The sequence below is a fragment of the Aedes aegypti genome, chromosome 3, assembly GCF_002204515.2.
Source record: "Aedes aegypti strain LVP_AGWG chromosome 3, AaegL5.0 Primary Assembly, whole genome shotgun sequence".
NCBI lineage: Eukaryota > Metazoa > Arthropoda > Insecta > Diptera > Culicidae > Aedes > Aedes aegypti.
Genome location: NC_035109.1, coordinates 6,461,087 through 6,480,773, shown reverse-complemented (window position 1 = coordinate 6,480,773; position 19,687 = coordinate 6,461,087). Strand labels below are relative to the sequence as shown.

The 19,687-nt window shown below is 37.4% G+C and overlaps 1 protein-coding gene across 2 annotated transcripts; it reads right to left on the bottom strand.

Moving 5' to 3' along the window:
* Positions 1 to 265: 265 nt before the first annotated feature.
* On the bottom strand, positions 266 to 14,271 carry LOC110678413 (nucleolin-like). 2 transcript variants are annotated; one of them, XM_021851262.1, is made up of 5 exons: positions 13,807 to 14,271; positions 2,301 to 2,386; positions 2,008 to 2,235; positions 1,325 to 1,947; positions 266 to 1,269 (listed from the first exon to the last, which is right to left on the bottom strand). In XM_021851262.1, exons 2-5 carry the CDS (start codon positions 2,374 to 2,376, stop codon positions 1,264 to 1,266), a joined length of 933 nt encoding a protein of 310 aa, XP_021706954.1. In that variant the 5' UTR covers positions 2,377 to 2,386; positions 13,807 to 14,271; the 3' UTR covers positions 266 to 1,263. The 2 variants fall into 2 exon arrangements, with proteins under 2 accessions (XP_021706954.1, XP_021706953.1); XM_021851261.1 differs by having other exon boundaries at positions 266 to 1,947.
* Positions 14,272 to 19,687: the final 5,416 nt, after the last annotated feature.

The following is a 19,687-nucleotide window of genomic DNA, read 5'->3' as shown; positions in this document are numbered from 1 at the left end:
ATTTAAAAACCACACCAATAGCAAATAAGTTTTAAAATGTGCATTTGATACACGCTGGAGTCGCCACGTTTCCGGAATACGCCCAAATGTATATAATTACGCCATCGCGAAGGGTGGCTTCGTGGAATGGTTGAACAAACCTGAATTTGTTGCTCAGAGATGGTCCATATAGGTCCCAATAGCTGTTCGAGGATTAAGATACGTATTACGATTCTGAATTTACAATGTTACTAACAGGGAGAGTGATATAAGTTTCAATAAATGATTTTCATTCGATCTGGTTTATTCATCGCTTCCTTTCATAATTTCATTTGCGTCGGGACATTTTCATGTATTTTATTTCTCAATGTAGTAAGTCAATCGTCTTTTTACATTTCAATAAATTAAATAAATAAATAAATAAATAAATACATAAATAAATTACCCTAACACTAAACGTCCGCTAAGACAACAGTCCTGGTGTCGAGTACTTGTCTTTTACATGGTCTTAATTGTTGATGGCTTTTGCTTTACCGTTCATTGAGAAATATACTGATTTTACATGTAATAAAATCTTCGTAAATCGAAGACTTGCAGCTGTTAGTGGGTGGGAATTTGACTTCGCGCGTGTTTGTCTGTTCGCGAGCCCTTGATATAAGAGTCTTATTTCTCTCATGTGCTCTCGCTAATTTTGCTTTCTGATTATCCCTAGAGTTTTTGATGTATACCACCTGCTTGAAAAGTTGAACAATTCAATAACGGTTATCAATTTCCATCTCAGATTTCTTTTGTGTTGGCATTAGCAATAGTCAGTATTACTTAGAATGATTGAAACTAACCATAGAAGATTGGCGTTTGACTCTGAAATGTCTTCAATTTCTAACTAACTTTGAAAACGCAAAACTTTCATTCTAGTAGAGCTGCTCAGGAGTTTCAAAGCAAGTAAGTTTTATACTTCTCCTGAAAAGTTCTGATCTGTAGATTGAGAGTGGAAAATGAAACAGGATATTGAGTTGTTTGTCTCTTCTCAGTCTGATCACACATCAGATTCAGCGATTTCTTCTACAGCACTTTCGTCGATCAATTCATCGCTGTCCTCATCGTCATCATCGTCGTCATCGTCTTCGGCGTCCTCAGGTTGCGTCTCAGTGTCACTGTTTGCGGCAGATTGATCAACTTTCTGTGCGGTCACTTCATCGCTATCATCGTCATCGTCGTCATCGTCCACTAGAGAGGTGATACCTTCAAAGATGTCGTCGTCGTCACTGGTCGGTTTCGTCGCAGTCACAGCTGCAGGAGCGGCAACAACGTCAACTTTGTTATTATCAGAGGATAATGATTGTACCTTTTCTGGGGAGCCCTCGTCGTATTCTGCTTCGTCTTCCTCTTCAGTAGCTGCTTCCGTTGCTGGTTGAGCGTTCTGGTCAGCCTTTTGAGCAGCAAGAGATTCCACGATTTTGTTCACTTCATTGTTCACATCGATTCCCTCTGGTTTCTGCTTTGGTGGAGCGTCGATTTCGTTTTGGGCAGAGGCAGCGTCGGCAAGGTCGAGGAGAGCTTGGGTGTTGGCGGCAACTGGTTCCTTGACTGGGACTGGCTTCTTCTTCTTCTTTTTGGATGGGGCAACTGGTCCGGGAGCATCAGATGGAGCAGCTGGGGCAACAGCGACATCCTCATCATCGTCGTCATCATCATCATCATCGTCATCGTCGTCGTCATCGAAGGCTCCTAGAAGATCTTCACCGAAAAAAGACAATGCATCATCATCGTCATCCTCATCGTCATCATCTTCCTCATCGTCTTCATCTTCATCTACGGCAGCAACTGGCTGAGCGGGTTGACTAACAGCCGACTGTTTCTGCTGATCAAGAACTACTGGGCCTGCTGGAGCAACGGCTGCTGAGGCTGCTTCATCCTCATCATCGTCATCGTCATCATCATCATCGTCGATTTCATCTTCAACTGATCCTGGAAGTATATATAACGTTTGATCACTCTATAATGTCTTAACCACCAATTGGCGGTTACCAATCAGATCATCATCATCATCGTCGTCGTCATCATCGGCATCATCGTCTTCAGCCGAATCATCGTCGCCTAGATCGAATTCGTCTGAATCATCATCGTCGTCGTCGTCATCATCGCCACCAGAAATTGGGACAACTGGAACTGGGGCCACCTCTACTGCTGCAACTTCCGCCACATCATCAGCGGCTTGTCGGTGAACTAAGGCACCCTTCCGCGCATTTCGTCCCTCTGCGAGAAACAAAGATTAAAAATTAACGAAATGTTGATTTCAGGTCAATCATATGCAGACCTACCTTCTACTGGTGCTGAGGCAGCAAAAGCGATTATAATGAGAATCAATAAAAGTTCAAGCAAAAATGTGACTTTCATTTTTAATTTTCTGGTGAAGAAAAAGAAAAGAATGTTATCAGTATGTGTCTTTATATACATCCATATTGATTAGTTATGGAGGAGAAATTCAAAAATTAGTCTAGAAAAATCGATCATAGCAAGCACAATTGGTATCGAGGTATAAGATGAAAATGCATCTTTAAAATATTTAATAAATCTAGAGAACCAGACATCTGTTCGAGCTGATAACTTGATTAGTTAACTCAAACTGCTATCTGATTTTCTAGGTTTGTGCTAATAAAGCTATGTTTTCGATTCATCTTCACCTTAAGGAGCACGTTGAGTTAGAGAATGTCGTTAGTAAGGGGAGGCCAGTGCCTATGCCTACTGGAATGTGATACAATAGAATTAAAAATAGTAATAGTGCCAACAAAAATTAAACTAGGATAATGCATGACAAACTCTCAAAACGTTCAATGTTGTAGCGTCTTGAAAGTCTCTTCTTTCTCTATCGTAGAAAGAAAAATACCCGCGCACTCACCGTGCACTAATTAAACTATCAGCCGAAGAGTTAATTGGGCTTTGAAACGGAAAACAATAATTATTCGTCGTGTTTTGCTTTGATGCACATACACGTGCATTCGGACAAACAGAGCAAAAAAATATGCGAGAAAGCCGCCTACTTATCCAAACAGCAAAAAACATATTTGTGTGCTGGATGGAAAGTGAACTTTCTTTTTGACCGGCACACGGAATTCCGTTATCGTGAAAACCAGCCAAACCTGTTCCCCGCGGGGCGTTTTTGCATTTTTTATGACAACGTCGGCCCCAAAAACTACACATTTTTTCCTTTTTTCAATTTAATTTAGTAAAAATTATAGACAGATTATGGGAAATGAAGCATCTGGTGTACACCGATTAACTTCATCCATAATGCATATTCATGAGATAATGGAAACAGCTTGATTACCAAGGCACAAATAAAATAGAAAGTGTTACACGAAGCGACCAGTTTCAAGGCCTTTCGACGAGGCTGCAGGTGAGTTTAGGGTGGAATGAATCTGAAGCACACGATGATTAGACACAAGAAAATGGAAAGTTCAAACTGGTTTCGTCCGACGCCTTCGGTACGGTTCATTGCACCCTGGCGTTAGTCTGATCTACACGTTTATCAGCTTTATCTCCAATTTGTACTGTTTAGTAGGCTAGTTTTGTGACTTTGTGGGGAACTAATTTGATCCCACATGAATACAATGGGTTAAACTTGTGCATTTGGTTAATGTTTACAGTTGGCTTTTGCTGTTCAAATTGGTTTCTAAGCTACAAAGGCATGATTCGTTGCAATCTCAGCAGCCATAGAAAAATTCTGCTAGAATCACACTTTTGAAAAAATCTGGAAAATATTGAAGCTTCAACATTTAAATGTATAAAGTATTTTAGTATGATGTTGACTTTCTTAGAAAAATGCGTAAAGATAGATGCAGTATGTAATGATTACTTAATATGTAAGTTATTTTTTCAAGTTTTAGACAATAATTTCAAAAATTTGGGTCTAAAACAAGTCCCGTAAAACGGGATATCTATGATAATGCGATAGTATGAAGCCCATCCATGAAACTATCTTATAAATTCATACATATCAAACAACTTGTTCGAAAGAAGGTGAAGAACTACATGGGCATCTTCATGAATTTACATGATTTACTTTAGCACAGGGGGGTTCCAAGGTCGAATCATCAAGCTTTACTTCAGTACACAAGGCATATTGTAACAGAAATGAGGCCAGCCACTTCTACAAAACTTGATAAAATTGATATCAACGTAAACACATACGAATCAAATGATTTACATTCCAACATCAATAGTTACTTGAGTTCAAGTTTTATTTTACAACAAAAATACTTTAGTTTAAGAATTTTCTTATAAAATAATGCAAAAAATTTAATGAACTTTTTCAATACTGTTAAAGCTGTGAACATGTCAAACAATAATCTAAATGTGAATCGGCCTATACGTTATCAAAATTATCTCAAAACCGAGAACTGACTTTCAATGACATGAAAAAACAGGTCACCTAAGAATTTCTCCATGGTCAATTTTTCCCCTGCAAATGATGGCTGACATACAAGTACTTGCTTTAATAATATGGATGAAAAACTCTAAAAAGGTGGGTCAAAATCTTTAGATTTTCTTATAAAAACTGTCAAACGGGTTAAGTTTTAAGTGAAGTATGCACTTCAACAGAAAAGTAGTCGCCTATCTCGATGCGTGGAAAATTTCTTGCAAGAAATGCTCAAGAAAAGCATTTTTCTTTGATCGCAGTACGCAATTGAAAAGAAATGTCAATTCAAATGGAACTCACTGTAGGAAATTTCTTGACCATTTCTTGGGCAGAAATTTTTACTTTTCTTGAGCGGAACAGCATACTTAGCTTTACGATATAATTCTAATTAAAGCCCTTGAAATATTAATTTAAGAACATGTTATCAAAATGTTTAAACTTTTGTTAACGCTTAAAAATATTTTTATTTCCTTTTTATGTTAAAAATAGTTTGGAATTTGTTAATCACTTTCAATGTACAACCACATTAGTACAAATTTTCTCAGAATTGATAACGGTGCTGGCCACGTTCTTATGGAAAAAAACGAAAAGAAGAAGCCAGCCTAAGGCTGGCAAATATATGTTCAATATATAGCGAAGTAAGTCCAAACCATATTGATATTTTACCATCTTGTCTTTTGCTAAAGAATCTGCTTTCAATTCACAATCGGGCGTCCGACTTTCACTCAAAAGTGTTCATAGGGAAGTATAATGAAATTTCCTAATTTCATTAATTAGTTTACTAAATATTCGCTGTAAACATACAAGCGCATATAATAGGATATAAAAGTGCGAGTAGGTATAGGATAACAGTAGTTTACGCAACAAGTTGCAGAATGATGATTTTTACAGCATGAGTCGTAAATTCACGACGAGTGCTGTAAAAATCGAGTTCTTCAACGAGTTACGTACAACATTTTTTGAAATTTCGTAGAAGACCACTTGAGGGTATCAGAAATTATATCGGAATATATTCGCAACTATTTTATAGTTTCTGAAAAATGGTTGTGTAATAATTCATTACGCAATTCAAAACAGTTGCGTAATGAGAAAGCGTTGCGTAATGAATCATTACAGCACTGGTTTCAGTTGCGTAATGACTATTCCTGCACTGCATACTTCAGTGCAGGAAAGTAGGCCGTTTCATGACAGATTGACGTGATGGAAAACAGCCTATTACGATGAGAAACGTACATTTTAATGCAGAATATTGAACGTCAGGCATTGCAGAATTAGTTCTTAATTGAATTCGAAGCACGATCAAAGCAAGTCAAGTTGTAATAAGCTTGCAAGCTTATTAACAACAGCAGGGAAGGAGTGCCCAAAAGAGAGAGCGATGATAAAACCCATTTTTCTCGCTTATTACCAATGGGGGTAGGTGTTTTAATTTACTGACAATTCCAATTACATGTTCTAACATAAATGGCACTGTAGTCCATTTCTATTTCCATGAAGTTCATGAAGATTGTTTGATTAATATAGAATAGACTGCAAAAAAACGGAAGTTTTTTTTCTGTCCATTCGACCCCGAAGGAAACCCCTAGTATCTTTAGGTAAAACTGTTTTTCCTTCGTGAAAATACTTCCGGTTTGTTGTTGTCACTTCTATATTGATAGGAGAGTTTCGAAATCAATCGTGAATGAAATTCATCTAATGAAGTGCCATCTATGGTCGAAAATGTAATTCACATATATTCGATCGATTTTGTCCATACAAACTTCAAGCTCGTTTAAAGTAATTTGAAAGCCACTGGGATAACTGTCTCTCATGATTATCGTAATTTTTGGCTACAGTCTTTCTTCCCCCTTGAAGACCCCTATGAGGTCTATACAAAAAAATAAGAGATCGTCCATAAATTACGTTTCGCCAAACTTGGTCACTTCAAACTCCCTCCTCCGTCCCTTTTTCGTGTGAAGACTTTAAAAATTAGGTATGGAGCGTCACATTTGCCTAGACATCCTCTATTCCCCCCTCTCCGAATTAGAGCGTGACGTAATTTATGGACGACTTTTAATGCTGAAGTGTTAATGGAACACTCAAGTTTTTGTTTTGTCTCCCGAAAAAAAAGCATTATTCCAACAAAAGGACGTTAAAAAATCATGTTTTTCGACGTTTCAGGGCAATAGAATCATAATGTAGTACATCGTTTTGTATGGAAAACATTTTCTGACTCAGATTTTTTTCACGTCTATTTTTTTAAATAACGCGATTTTTTTTTTATCGGTTGCGCGTAAAAAAACTTCAGTATATGTGAAAATGTATTTTATAACTATTGGGCTTTCGCTTAATTGTGGGTTTGGTCAAAGATAACGCCATAATCTAAACTTTACATTTACAGTTCGTGTCTATACTGCATTAAACCTTACTTTTTATTGAGGATTTTGCCCTGTAATAGACTCACACCCAAATAATTTTGTCACACCAAAATATTCTCCCACCATGTTTGCCATATATTGGATGGCGTCGTAGCTAACAAAACCAACAAGTAACGCACATGTAATGCATTATGTTGGATTGTACATTGAATGCAAGGTGCGTGCTTTTATGGAAGTGCCATATAAACTGACGTGTGAGTAATTATTTTTCCACGTTGAAAATGGGCAATAGAATCTATTCCTCAACTAAACGAACAATATCATTCAAATAATCGTAGAGATTTGTTTGTTAGTACACCGCACCACTATCCGTCTACTGATAAAAGAATAGATTTCATGGAATTCATGCTAGCTGATAGTTTTACAAGCGGCTTTCATTATGATTGCAGATAACTTTGTTGTGGGAGGTCTGACTGTACTTAGCTTTAAGCTTAAAGATCACATTTACAGTTATTGACTGAGAGGTTTTTTTTTGTCAAGAACTCTGTTTGTGCATTCGTACATACATCGATTATATTTTATGTTGAGAGAAATGAAACTACGCGAGAAAAGCATAGACCGACACGGACACGATGGCTGAACTATTTTCCGACTATTCAAGCATAACTTCGTAAAAAAAAAAAAAAAACTTTCTATTACACGGAGGATAACATTGGTTTGTACTGATACAGAGCCAAACAAATGTTTGGCATCGCAAATATTTGGTCTCAGTTGAAAGTTTTTCATTAATGAAAACAATTGTTGTTATTCGATAAAGTTACAATGCTTGACAACACGGAAAAAGTTCCGGTTTTGATAAATTTTTGTTGCGGAATAAGATTATTCAATAAGGAAAGGACAATTTATTTGTTGCTACATGTTGGTTGACAACTGATAGTCAAATATATGTACGTTTGATAAATCGTGTACTGATAGCTGAAGGATAAAAGCATGGTCTCCTCTTTTAGCTTTGAACAAATCCATGGAGACGCAAGACTGTTCATTTGTATCCCCCGTATTCACAACAAAGAATTTTCGCATACTCTGAGATAACGCCCTAAAAGCCATTGGTAGCCACGTGTGTAGCTCTTTGTTTCTGAGCAAATGAAAGAATAAGCATCCAAACCAACATCACGGGCAGGTAGATAATGATCCTTTCTTCCCCATAGCGTTGTTAAATAACATGAAAATTCATTCAAATGCTCAGAAACAACGAGCTACACACATGGTTACCAATGGCTTTTAGGGCGAGATCAGAAGTTATGCGAGAATTGTAAAATTTGGTTTCGTTGTGTAATATTTTTATGACCCATGCACGAGTTTTGTATGGTGTTGTGGTTTAAATGATACCATGTTTACCAAAAAAAAGTTCAAATGAGTTGCAACGTGCATTTCTACGAATAAACTACATTTTTATGAATAATTATACTGCTTCGCGACTAAAACTGGGTGAACCAACGTGCGAAGTTTGATTTTTCACCAACTTCGCCGCGTCGCGAGTCACTTCGCTATAGTGCGCATCTATGTCCTCCGCCGTGTGCATTATGCGCACTATTGAGAAGCGAGTTGCGACGCGGCAAAGTTGGTCAAAAATCAAAAACCCATTTTTAGTCGCGAAGCAGTACTGTGCATTGCGTGATTATTTATCACGACGGCGATCTTGAAAATTTCTTAAAATGTAGATCATAGGTTCCCAAACTTTTCGAGTCCGCGACCCACCTAGCCGTCCGGCACATTCTTCGCGACCCACCAGGTGGAAAATGTTAAAAAAAAAACTAGTTTAACCAAGAGAAAAAGTTTTAAAACTTCTCAACTTTATCATGTTTGTGATTTTTTTCGGTAGTTAACAGCAATATTAAACAAATTTTTGCTGAGCTGAAAACTTTAGCGTTGAGTGTGCTGTTTATCACTGCACTTTCAGTGTCTGTAATAAAAATATTTTAACAAATACTTCACATTTCAGTTTTTGCTAATTAGGTGTATGTTTCATAAGTTTTACATGTAGTATGTAAATCTCGACATCTGTCAAAACTCTTTGTACAGTAGCATAAATGCTAAAAAGTTCTCCGTTTTAACGCAAACATTTCCTTTATGAGTAAAAGGTTTGTTTTTAATAAAATAGTTTGGCAGCTGTTCTGTTCTGTCGATGACAGTTTCAATTTACTAACATCTTTCCAAGAAAATTTTGAAGCCACATCAAGTGTCTTCACCATTAATATCTAATGATTGTCAGGCAGTCTAAAAAAATGCTAAAATCTCGCATAACTTATGATCTTATAAAATTCATTGATAAGCGAGTGTGTAACTAGTTGTTTTTAAGCTAATAAATTGACCAATATAAAAATTATCACCACTGGAAGATAGAGAACGATCATTTCTCCATTGCAACATTGTTAAAAAAACGTTTTTAATTATTCGTTTACTCAGTAACTACAAGCTATACACTTGGTTACCAATGGCTTTTAAGACGAGATCATAAATTAAGCGAGAAATTATTAAATGAGATTTCAAATTTCAATTTAAAACCGCTTGCTTCAATTCGAGGAGACATTTGAAAATAGAAAAAAAATCTAAGAAAATTTATATGTATTAAGATTTTTTTCGCGACCCACCAGAGAGCATCTCACGACCCCCCTGGGGGTCGCGACCCACAGTTTGGGAAACTATGATGTAGATCGTTGTAGCTACTTCAAATCGTTTGGATGTCCTCTGCGCGATTATTCCTGATTGTCCAACCCGGTCAACCAGTCAGTGTTTGTCGATAGCGATCGATATCGATTCGATTTGAATCGTTGGCGATCGCCATCGCTGGACAAAGATCTATAAAGAAATTGTTACACTGGTTGATCGGGAAGGCATGATCGCGCAGAAGACACGAAAATGATTTGAAGTAACTGCGACGACCTACAAGCGTATTTTAAGATCGTCGGCGCAAGAATTTTCCGCGCCTCGCATAATATATATGCACTCTTAAAAATAATGAAAATTACTCTGGACGTAATTCTGGTTATGACTGAATGACACATGATGTAAGTGATGAAACGACACAAAAACGTGCCCTTGAAGATGTATTGAACTAAAAATGTAATTTTAAATGTTAAAGGACACGAAAACGATGGAACTGTGATCGACATTTGCCGAATCAGGCACTAACGTATTTGAAACTCGACACAAATTTAGGTCATTCGGCTCGCTTCTTTTATGTGCATCCCAAAAGACGTAAATCACATTATTTTTTGGTACTGTGTGGAGCAAAGAAAGCGAAAGCAACAAACCGGGACAAAAAGTGCCGGATGGAAGGAGTGAAATGTCAAGCAATGAAGCAGCTGCATCTGTCACAAAGAACACAATGGACCGATGCAAGAGTTCATTATTTGACGTTTGAGCGGTGCCGTGTTATTTACGTGACCATGCCAACGAGTGAATTCGGCACCGCTCAAACATCAAATTAGTGAACTCGTGCACTGGTCCATCAATGAGAATATATACCGAGGTGTGGAAAAGACATTTATTGTGCGTGACATCCGTGTACGGTGCCAAAATGTTTCACAACTACAAGCGACTCAACTCCCATAAGAAGCCGTGTAAATTAGTGACGTAGTTATTTTTGTTTACGTTTTTTTTTTCCTTTCTAATACATATCCATTGCTTCTTCTTCCACACCTTGGTATATATTCTCATTGCTGGCCCATTGTGTTCTTTGGTGCATGCACGAGTTTACTAATTTGACGTTTGAGCGGTGCCGAATTCACTCGTTGCCATGGTTACGTAAATAACACGGCACCGCTCAAACGTCAGATAGTGAACTCGTGAGGGTAACGAAAGCACGGCAGATGAAGGTAACCAACCTGCTCTTACTTTGAGGGAAGTTAAGATGCCATCCAGCTTAAGAAAAACAAGGTGGCTGGCAAGGATGATATAGGAGCTGAACTCATCAAAATGGCCCGGAGAAATTGCCGGTAGTCTGCTCCGGCTGATTGTCAGAATCTAGGAGACCGAACAGTTACTGAAGGAGTCGAAGCAAGGGGCCATATGCTCCGTCTACAAAAAGGGCGACAACCTGTAATGTGAAAACTATCGTGCGATCACTATCCTAAATGCCGCCTACAAAGGGTTATTCCAGATTATCTTACGTCGTGCATCACCAAGCGAGCAAGCGAGTTTGTGGGAAGCTATCAAATTGATTCTATAATCGGCCACACGAAGACGGACCAAATCTTCATAATACGGCAAATTCTTCAGAAGTGCCGTGAATACCAGGGCTCAATGCATCAGCTCTTCGTCGATTTTAAAGTGTCGTACGATAGCAATAACCGGATGAGTACAGTTTGCCCAGAAAGCTCACAAGCTCAACGATACGTAAAGGTTTCGAGCGTATATTCCAGTTCGTTAGAATCCTGCTGGAAACTTCGACAGGGTGATGAACACTAGAAGGTGCCATGCGAAAAGCCGGGTTTAATAACCAAGGTACGATTTTCACAAGATCCAGCCAATTTGTTTGCTTCGCGTATAGTACGGATATTATTGGTAGAAACGGTAGCAGATCTGTATAACCGCCGGAAACGTGAAGCGATTGGTGGTGAATATGTCAAACCCAAAGTACATGCTGATAGACAGAACCAAGCGCGCCAGGACTCGCTTAGGAAGCATTGTTGTGATAGACGGGAACGGCTTTAGAGGTGCCTGATGAGTTCGTCTACCTAGAATCCTTGTTAATAGTTGACTACAATGTTAGGAATGAGATACAGAGGCGCATCATCAGTAGCAGACGAGTATACTATGGATTCGAGAAGAAACTGCGGCCATGAAAAAACACGCTCCTACCAAATGTACCATGTACAAAACGCATATAAGACCGGTAGTTCACAGCGGGCATGAAACATGGACTATGCTCGAGAAGGACCTGCAAGCTTACGAATGCCGGGTGCCTAGGACGATCTTCGGCGGAGTACTGGAGAACGATGTGTGTCAGCGAAGGATGAACTACGAGCTCGCCCAACTCTTCGTTCAATCCAGTATCCAGAGGCTGGTGAAAGCCAAAAAGGTGTGCTGTTGCATGACTACCGGACAACAACCCTGCAAAATTGTTGTTTGCGTCGAATCCGGTTACTAGAAAGCATAGAACGCAGCGAGCGAGGTGTCAACAGGATCTGGAGAGCATGGGCTGAAATCGAAGTTGGTGAGACACAGCCATGGACCGGGTAAATTGGCGTAACATCGTTTATGAGGTTTAATCAAATTAATTGATGTAACATCAAGTAAATGAAATAAAAATAAAAAAAAAACATCTCTTCCAGCGTTATGAAATAGGTAAACTGATCATAAGGGTCCAATCAATATTTTAGGGAGCTTTCATGATTTTACAAGCTATTACGGTCACTGTTTCGTATACGAATACCATATATGGTTTTGTGGATAAATTGATTTGCCATCTGTTTTGCACAAGTCGTGAAAGTAGCTAAGTTTAAAGGTTACACTAGGCGAAGGAAAAAATAAGTGTGTATGTTAGGCAGGACACGTTGCAAGGCTTCCAGACAACAAGTCTGTCGAAACGGAGTTTGAATCGAATTCGGATGGCACCTAATGTCGTCGAGTACAATTTTCAAGATAATGCAACATAATTTATAGGACATGACTCAAAGTCGAATGTTGAAAATAGTTAATGAAATTATTTGATGATATGGATATGACAAGTAATGTAATAAATAATGGTCAATGTTTTAATCCAGCCTAATTTAAAGGCCAATGTCATACTGTTAATGGTAAGTAATCATTACGAAAATACTATAACTGACAGATATTTTTATCGAACATGTGGGTAGCAACAATAAAACCCAACTAATTGATTGGAAATTGATTGATTTGAAATTAAACATCAGTACATATTTCCACCATTACTATTCCAAAATGTTTTCATTTGCACTGCAGGCGATTACATTTGAGTTTCTGTTTCCATGTCCATTCACTGCAATTTTACAAAAAAAGAAACAATGTTTCAATATTCGAGAGGTTCATTCACTTCACACCCCTTGGATCCATGTGTCGTCTCATTATGAAATTGATTTGGAAAAGGCGTGGAGAGTGGATGATCGAAAGGAGAAAGTTCCACCTAATCCCATGAAGAAAATCACTGCACCATGTATATATGAACCGGATGCTCACTTTCCATCACCGTAGTTGAGGTTCGCGATCAAATTGATGAAAGTGGCTTTATTTTTTGCATTTAATCAAACTATTGGGGCTGGGGATAGAAAAAAATAATACATAACTGTACTAAGTTGCAGTTATAGGTTGCCGATTGGCGTTTAAATCATTAAACAACCGAAGAAACAGGTTTCTAATGATAATTGGAAGCACCGTGCAAAGATTTAGTTGATTGACGGCCTCGATAAGTAAAGTGAATTAACTGCACTTATATTCATCTGTTCAAGCGGAAACGTCAATGGGGCAGAAACGTTTATGTATTATGTGATAGAAGAAGATATGTCCTGAAAATTTCATATGTTTCTCAGCTTTCATTTCACTAACATTTATTTATGTATAACAAATTATTATTTTATTGAAACAGTAACTGATTGTAAGATATGCCTTACAATTGTTGATTGCAATCCAATACAATCATCACCAAGCTTGAGCGACGTTTCCCAAAAACTCAACAAAAATCACTTGATGGCCACGCAATGATTTATGATTCAATAACCGACAAAATGAATACATTCCAACCAACATCGCAGTTTCTATTCGATTTCTCTAATTTCCATATTTGATCACACTTTTTCTTGATAGTTTCGACATCAACCAATTCGAAGATGATAATCCACTAACAGGTTGTAATCCCCTGTTTAACTTTTGTTGGCAGTCTGAGAGTATTGTGTTTTAAACAGTTCATTATAAGCCGTAATCCATTGATGTAGGCGAAGCACTATTGATCCTTGGTAAATGTCCTTGAATATCCTTCACCCAACCATTAGGAAGATCAGGTTATTCCCCAATATTAACTCGGATTAAACTCACTTTACTTAATCTACCGATGAACTAATTGTTCTACACGCACGTTCCTTTCCAGCAGACAAAAACACGACTTTCTTCGTCCGATCACTCTGCGCGACTGACTGAACTTTTTCCACTTCTTCGACTCTTAATGAAAACTTTGTATGATGGAAGTGATTTTTGTTGTTCGGCCACTTTCTTTCCCCCGCTCTGCAGCTCCGTCCGTTGAATCTGTACCACACCTCACGGTGATCTCACTGAGCTTCGCCGTCTCATTCACTCCCTCTGGATATTGTTTCTACTGTTGGTGATGTTTAAGGTGCCGAAATGATGTTACTCGTTCAACGTCTTCAGAAAAAATGTGTTACAAATATCGACTATTCCGTTCTTTTCTTATTTCCTTCACAATATCTCTCACCAGCTAGGCAAGTTGGTAAGGTTTTGAGCGGATGTTAGATCGTATGCCTTCACCTCTCTTGTTCCAAGTCAGGGATACATGCAAGTCGGTCTTTGCTCTTTTTGTCGGCAAAAGAGTTTTCTTTTTCAATTTTTGTCTTGTGTCCATAATTTCATACCTTTCTCTCGTCTCCCCACGGAGAGAGGGAGAGTCACTTAGTTATATGTATTCAAGTACGTTTCACAACCAATGCCTATTTACCACAACACGCATGTTTGCTTATCCACGGAGAAAGCAGCTAAGCGAATACCGATAAGTCAATCCTTTTACTATGATACAATACGGTTTGCAATGAGTGCATATATACATACATTTAGCCATATATGACGATTTGGCTCATTGGATTCCACGGTCAATCATTCGGAGTGATTATTACATTTTCTTACGTCATTATGATTCGAGCATGAGACGATTATTATGTATTGAGATCATCTTATAGGCAGTAATTTTATAGTCTTCTTCAAAACACTTTCGTGTGACTCAAAGGAATGTTGAATATAACGTCTTCGTGAAGGGAAACCCACAAAAAATCAGACAAGAAGACCATGTTATTTAAGTTTCGAAACAGTCGGTGAAATAAATATTATGTCATTGTGAAGGAAGTGTAAACCACTGTAAACTAACATCACCATTGAACTCTTTTTCTTCAACAGAAATAGAGGTTTATAAAGGTAGCTAAAATTTGCATTCGGTTTTCGTATCACGTACAAAATTCAATTTTTTTATCTCATACTTACTATTTTTTGTCAATAGTCTTTACCTCGTCGAAGTCAAAATTGTTAACTCCTTGTGCATCGGTTTTGGAAGGCGTTTCTTGAACCCCACCGGCAATTTGGCTTTTCACTACAGCCATAAAGCACACAGTTCCCCAAAGTCACCTTTTTGCTGATAAGTGGTATATAAAGCAAATCTGTATAGATTAAATGCAACTAAGTTTGTGCGGTATGGTATTCAGCATACGCATACATGAAAAGTTTATTGCATTTTGTGTCGAAGACCTCAACGGTGAGGAAAACAATAAGCGACGAACCCATACGGTTAGAAAAGCGAAAATAATTTTCGCTCACTGATAATTATTATCAGTGAACGTTATTTTAGAGCTCCGTCCAAATTAAAACGATGCGATTTCGGAGTTTAAATCCAATTCTAATTGTTAAAAACTCGTCTAGCATACAAGAGTCCTGGGTTCGAATCCCAGCCGAGCATGTGGATTTTTTTTCATAATTTCACCCATAATTTGTCCATCTTTACCACGCGTAATGAATTAATTAATTTAATAATCATGCGGATTGGATTACCGAACAGCTCAATATAAGCGTCAATTTATGAAAATGAATTAAGGAACCGAACAGAATGTTTCGAAAGTAGCCGATGAAGCTTTTCCTTCCACGAGAACGAATAATAGCAACCTTGCGTCCCCATGGTTTAGTTAATAAGTGAATCTGGGGGCCGTCTATTAAGGCGCCGCCCACAAATTACGTAAAGCTTGAAGGGGGTAGGCTCTTGCATTACGACTCATTCACAATTTTAAATTCTACGCTGAATCCCGACACGGGTTTTTCGGTGGTCATTTCATTGTAAGTATCCCTATTGATAGTCCATATTCCACGTGAATACAACGGTTCGCGTTGTTCGAGTGCGAAAAAATAATCGTCTGTAGTGTGCAGTCTTGTGATTCCGTTGCATGTTCCTGTGGGGCGAGCGATTGAGTTGAGATTAATCGTGTTCGATTTGCTTTTTTCGAGTTAGAAACGCTGTTCGTGTTCAGTCGACGATGGATTACCAATCGATTATCGCGGTTTCATGCTTATTATAACACATTTTTTATCGTTGCAACGTTAAGTTTACGTAGTTTTCAAACAAACTTTGAATGGTTCGGCACTACAATTGCGACAAGAACTTTTTTTCTGTTCGGAACATAAACCAATGAGATTCATATTTTATCTATTGTAGTATATCCCGAGTCCTTTGTGTAAAGCATGAAGTGTTACTTTGTCACTATCCAGAAGTGATAAAATATTCGTTTTTTTACAGCTGTCATTCCTAACTTGATCACAAAAAAATATTCTAATTGAAAAGTTCCGTTGTTAATACCCTTTGAATAACGTTGTGAGTACACCCTCCACAGGCGCGCCCCTGTATCAGTAAAAATCGGATCCCTTGATAAAGTCAAAAAATGACAACCGATATTCTCCATTCATCAGAATCCTTGTAGTTACTTTTTTCAAACTAGAGAGCTAAATGAATAAAAGATTTGAAAACAAATTATTGAATTCGACTTCATTTTGCCTTATCTCTAGATCATTCTCAGCAAATGGAAAACCGAGACTTTTCACTTTTGACAAGGTTTAAAATGCGATATTCTGTTTTCAACATTACTAAAAATAACTTTGAAATAGTTCAACATTATGAATGTCGACGTACTTTCAAAATCTTCTACCAATATATTTTTACCGCGAGACAAAAATGCAAAACAAGTTTTCAGTAAGAGTCGTACTTTTTTTTCTCTTTATCCATGGATCACATCATCGACTAAAGGTCACTCCCAGATCTTTGGGGAGTGTGGAGATGCAGAGGTATTCTCGGTCTCTAGAAATATATAACAAATTAGAGATGCATGCCCCTCTTGAGCTAGATTACGGTGCGCTCGAACCGCCGCTCCACTCGCAGTGATGTCACCGCCACCGATGGGCTATTGGGCTTCCTTAGCCGAGTGGTTAGAGTCCGCGGCTTCAAACCAAAGCCATGCTGGAGGTGTTCGATTCCCGGTCAGGCCAGGATCTTTTCGTTATGAAAATTTTCTTGACCTTCCTGGACATAGAGTATTATCGTGCCTACCACACGATATACGAATGTGAAAATGGCAACTTTGGAAAAGAAAGCTCTCAGTTAATAACTTTGGAAGTGCTCATAAGAACACTAAGCTGAGAAGCAGGCTCTGTTCCAGTGAGGACGTAATGCAAAGAAGAAGAAAATTTATTTGAAAACTAATACACCTCAAAGCATCTTTTGATAGACCCAGAAACGCCCTTACATAAAAAATAGAATAGCATTCTATCTCTATTTGGTTTCATGCAATGAAAGTTTGATCAAAAATTACAATGTTTCGTCAAAAAACAACAAATAGCCTTTTTTCAATTCTCAATCGATTCTTATGATATTTGTAGTGAAAGTCTCTTACTTAAATAGCTTTCCAACCACCAAGGCATTCATAAGTTCTGTTTTGAATTGAGCTAGAATTCTTAAAAAGAAACTCTTGCCCCACTAGAACTTTTTCCTCACTTTACTTTACAGTCAGTGCGGGTAAACTTAGGATGTCTTCTAAGAGCCAGTTCGCGAGAGCCGCAACCCCATCTTGTATCGTTGTTCTCCGATCCGGCTGAAATTTTCAGGTATTGTTCTTCTATATAAATGAAGATGTTTTGCAAAATTTTAGATTTTTATATTAGGGTGAAGTGGCACAAAATGCCCCCAATGATTTCATGTCACTGAACATGCAAAATCACAAAAACTGATACAACTATAGTAAAATTGCACGGGTTATGTTGAAATTTGGCATGATTACTCTACGTTATATAAACTTTAAGATAAACATGGTATATGGATTTTGAAAGTACTTCGAATCGAGAAAAACAAGTTTTTCATAATGAAATTAGTGATTTTCAAATCGAATTTTCTCTTGCCAACCGAACTAGGACAAAAAACTAAATATGAAGTTTTGTAGGGCAACACATGGGCTTTCATTTGAGATGTATTCCAGATATGCCATTTCAAAAATTTTCGAAAAAAAAAATTTTTTTTTCAGTCTGGTGTTTGAACTTGAGCCATTTTGCGAGTACTGAACCCCCTTGCTTTTAGAGGTTCTACAGATGTTCTCCGATCGAGCTGAAATTTACTGGAATTGTTTTCCTATATAAGAGAAGATATTTTGCAAAATTTCAGATGATTTTCATATTAGGGGGAAGTGGTACAAAATTACCACTTATAAATTAATATAAAAAATACAAAATCAATTTAACTGCTATAGCTACAGTAAAAATGCACGAATTTGTATTATTTTTTTTAATGAAATTGGTAGTTTTTTCAAATCGACTTATTTTCTGTCAACCGAACTAGGTCAAAAAACTAAATATGAAGTATTGTTGGGCAACTCAAGAGCTTTCATTCGCGGTGTACCGTGGTGAATCAAAATTCGGACGGTACCAATATTCGGTCACACTGATAATATTTACCAATAAAATGCTAAATTGAAGGTTCAGATGTTTGTTTTAATTATTTCCTTGTTATAAACATGATTGATGGTTTTACCATAGAAAATAGATACCATTGATAAAAAATTAACAAAAATAAAAAGTTACTCCAAACGAACTTCTATTCTCCGTGGTGAACTTATATTAGTGATAGTGCCCGGAATTCCCGAGAAGGACATTAAATTTGATAGAAACCACTTGAGTTCAATACAAAACATGACGTTTTACATCGTTAAAAAAAATCAGAAGACAGGGAATAAATACTGCCGTGCGGGGTGACATTGGGCCGTTCTTCTTATATTAGTTTATTGAATAAAAGCGAAAAACTTTAAGAAGAAGTAATAAATAATACCTAGATGAATACAGATTAGCTGTTTGACGTTCGTTCTAGCCATGAAATGCATCGAAAAAACCGTTCGATGTTATCCTCTACGCTCAATATTTTCAAGGAGAAAAAATATCAAAAATGTATATATAGTCAACTGAGTTGCAGAGATGGTGACTGCGTTTCACTTCAACAATGTTTATTTTTAAACTTACATTGGTAAAGACAATCTGAAAGTACAACCGAATTCCAGTCTACAATTTTTATAGTATTTTTATTACGACTAAACTCTTATTTGGAAAAATTTTGGAATTTCAGCCTAATCGGAGAACATCAATACAACTTCCCTTGGAAAGAGCCGCAACCCCGCCCGAACTGGCTTTTAACTGGTTTCGCCCAATTGCAATATTGTTTGTTGAAGCACTTTTAATAAAAACGTTTTTTTTTTCTATAAAAAAAGATCGAAGAGCATTAAACAAAATGCAGAAAGCTGGAAAATAACGCCTTTTAAAATTGGTAATTTTAAGGTGGCATAGAATATCACACTTTTTGGAGGATTAATACTATTTTGAAATATGATATCAATGATCAATGCTATTAATTATCGCTATTAATATCGATGAAAATGTGTTCACTGTATTTCAGTTGGAGAATAGAATACAGTGAACACATTTTTATGTAAATTTTCATGATTTTGAACGAAAAAAAATGCTTTTGAAAATTCCAAAATCAATGACAAATCCTGTCCCCTTAATAGAGGTTTCTGCTTTATTCCATTTCCCCCATCACTCTAAAACCTGTATCCAGCTGGTGTCTCTTGCCACAGCTCTGGTAGATATTATAACCACAGCAAACATACGAAAAGTCGGATTT

Coding starts and splice junctions, on each gene's coding strand:
- LOC110678413 (XM_021851261.1), bottom strand. CDS start 2,376: ATGAAAGTCACATTTTTGCTTGAACTTTTATTGATTCTCATTATAATC. Junction 2,236..2,300: donor TGCCTCAGCACCAGTAGAAG/GTAGGTCTGCAT, acceptor TGTTTCTCGCAG/AGGGACGAAATGCGCGGAAG. Junction 1,948..2,007: donor TGATGATGATGATCTGATTG/GTAACCGCCAAT, acceptor ATATACTTCCAG/GATCAGTTGAAGATGAAATC.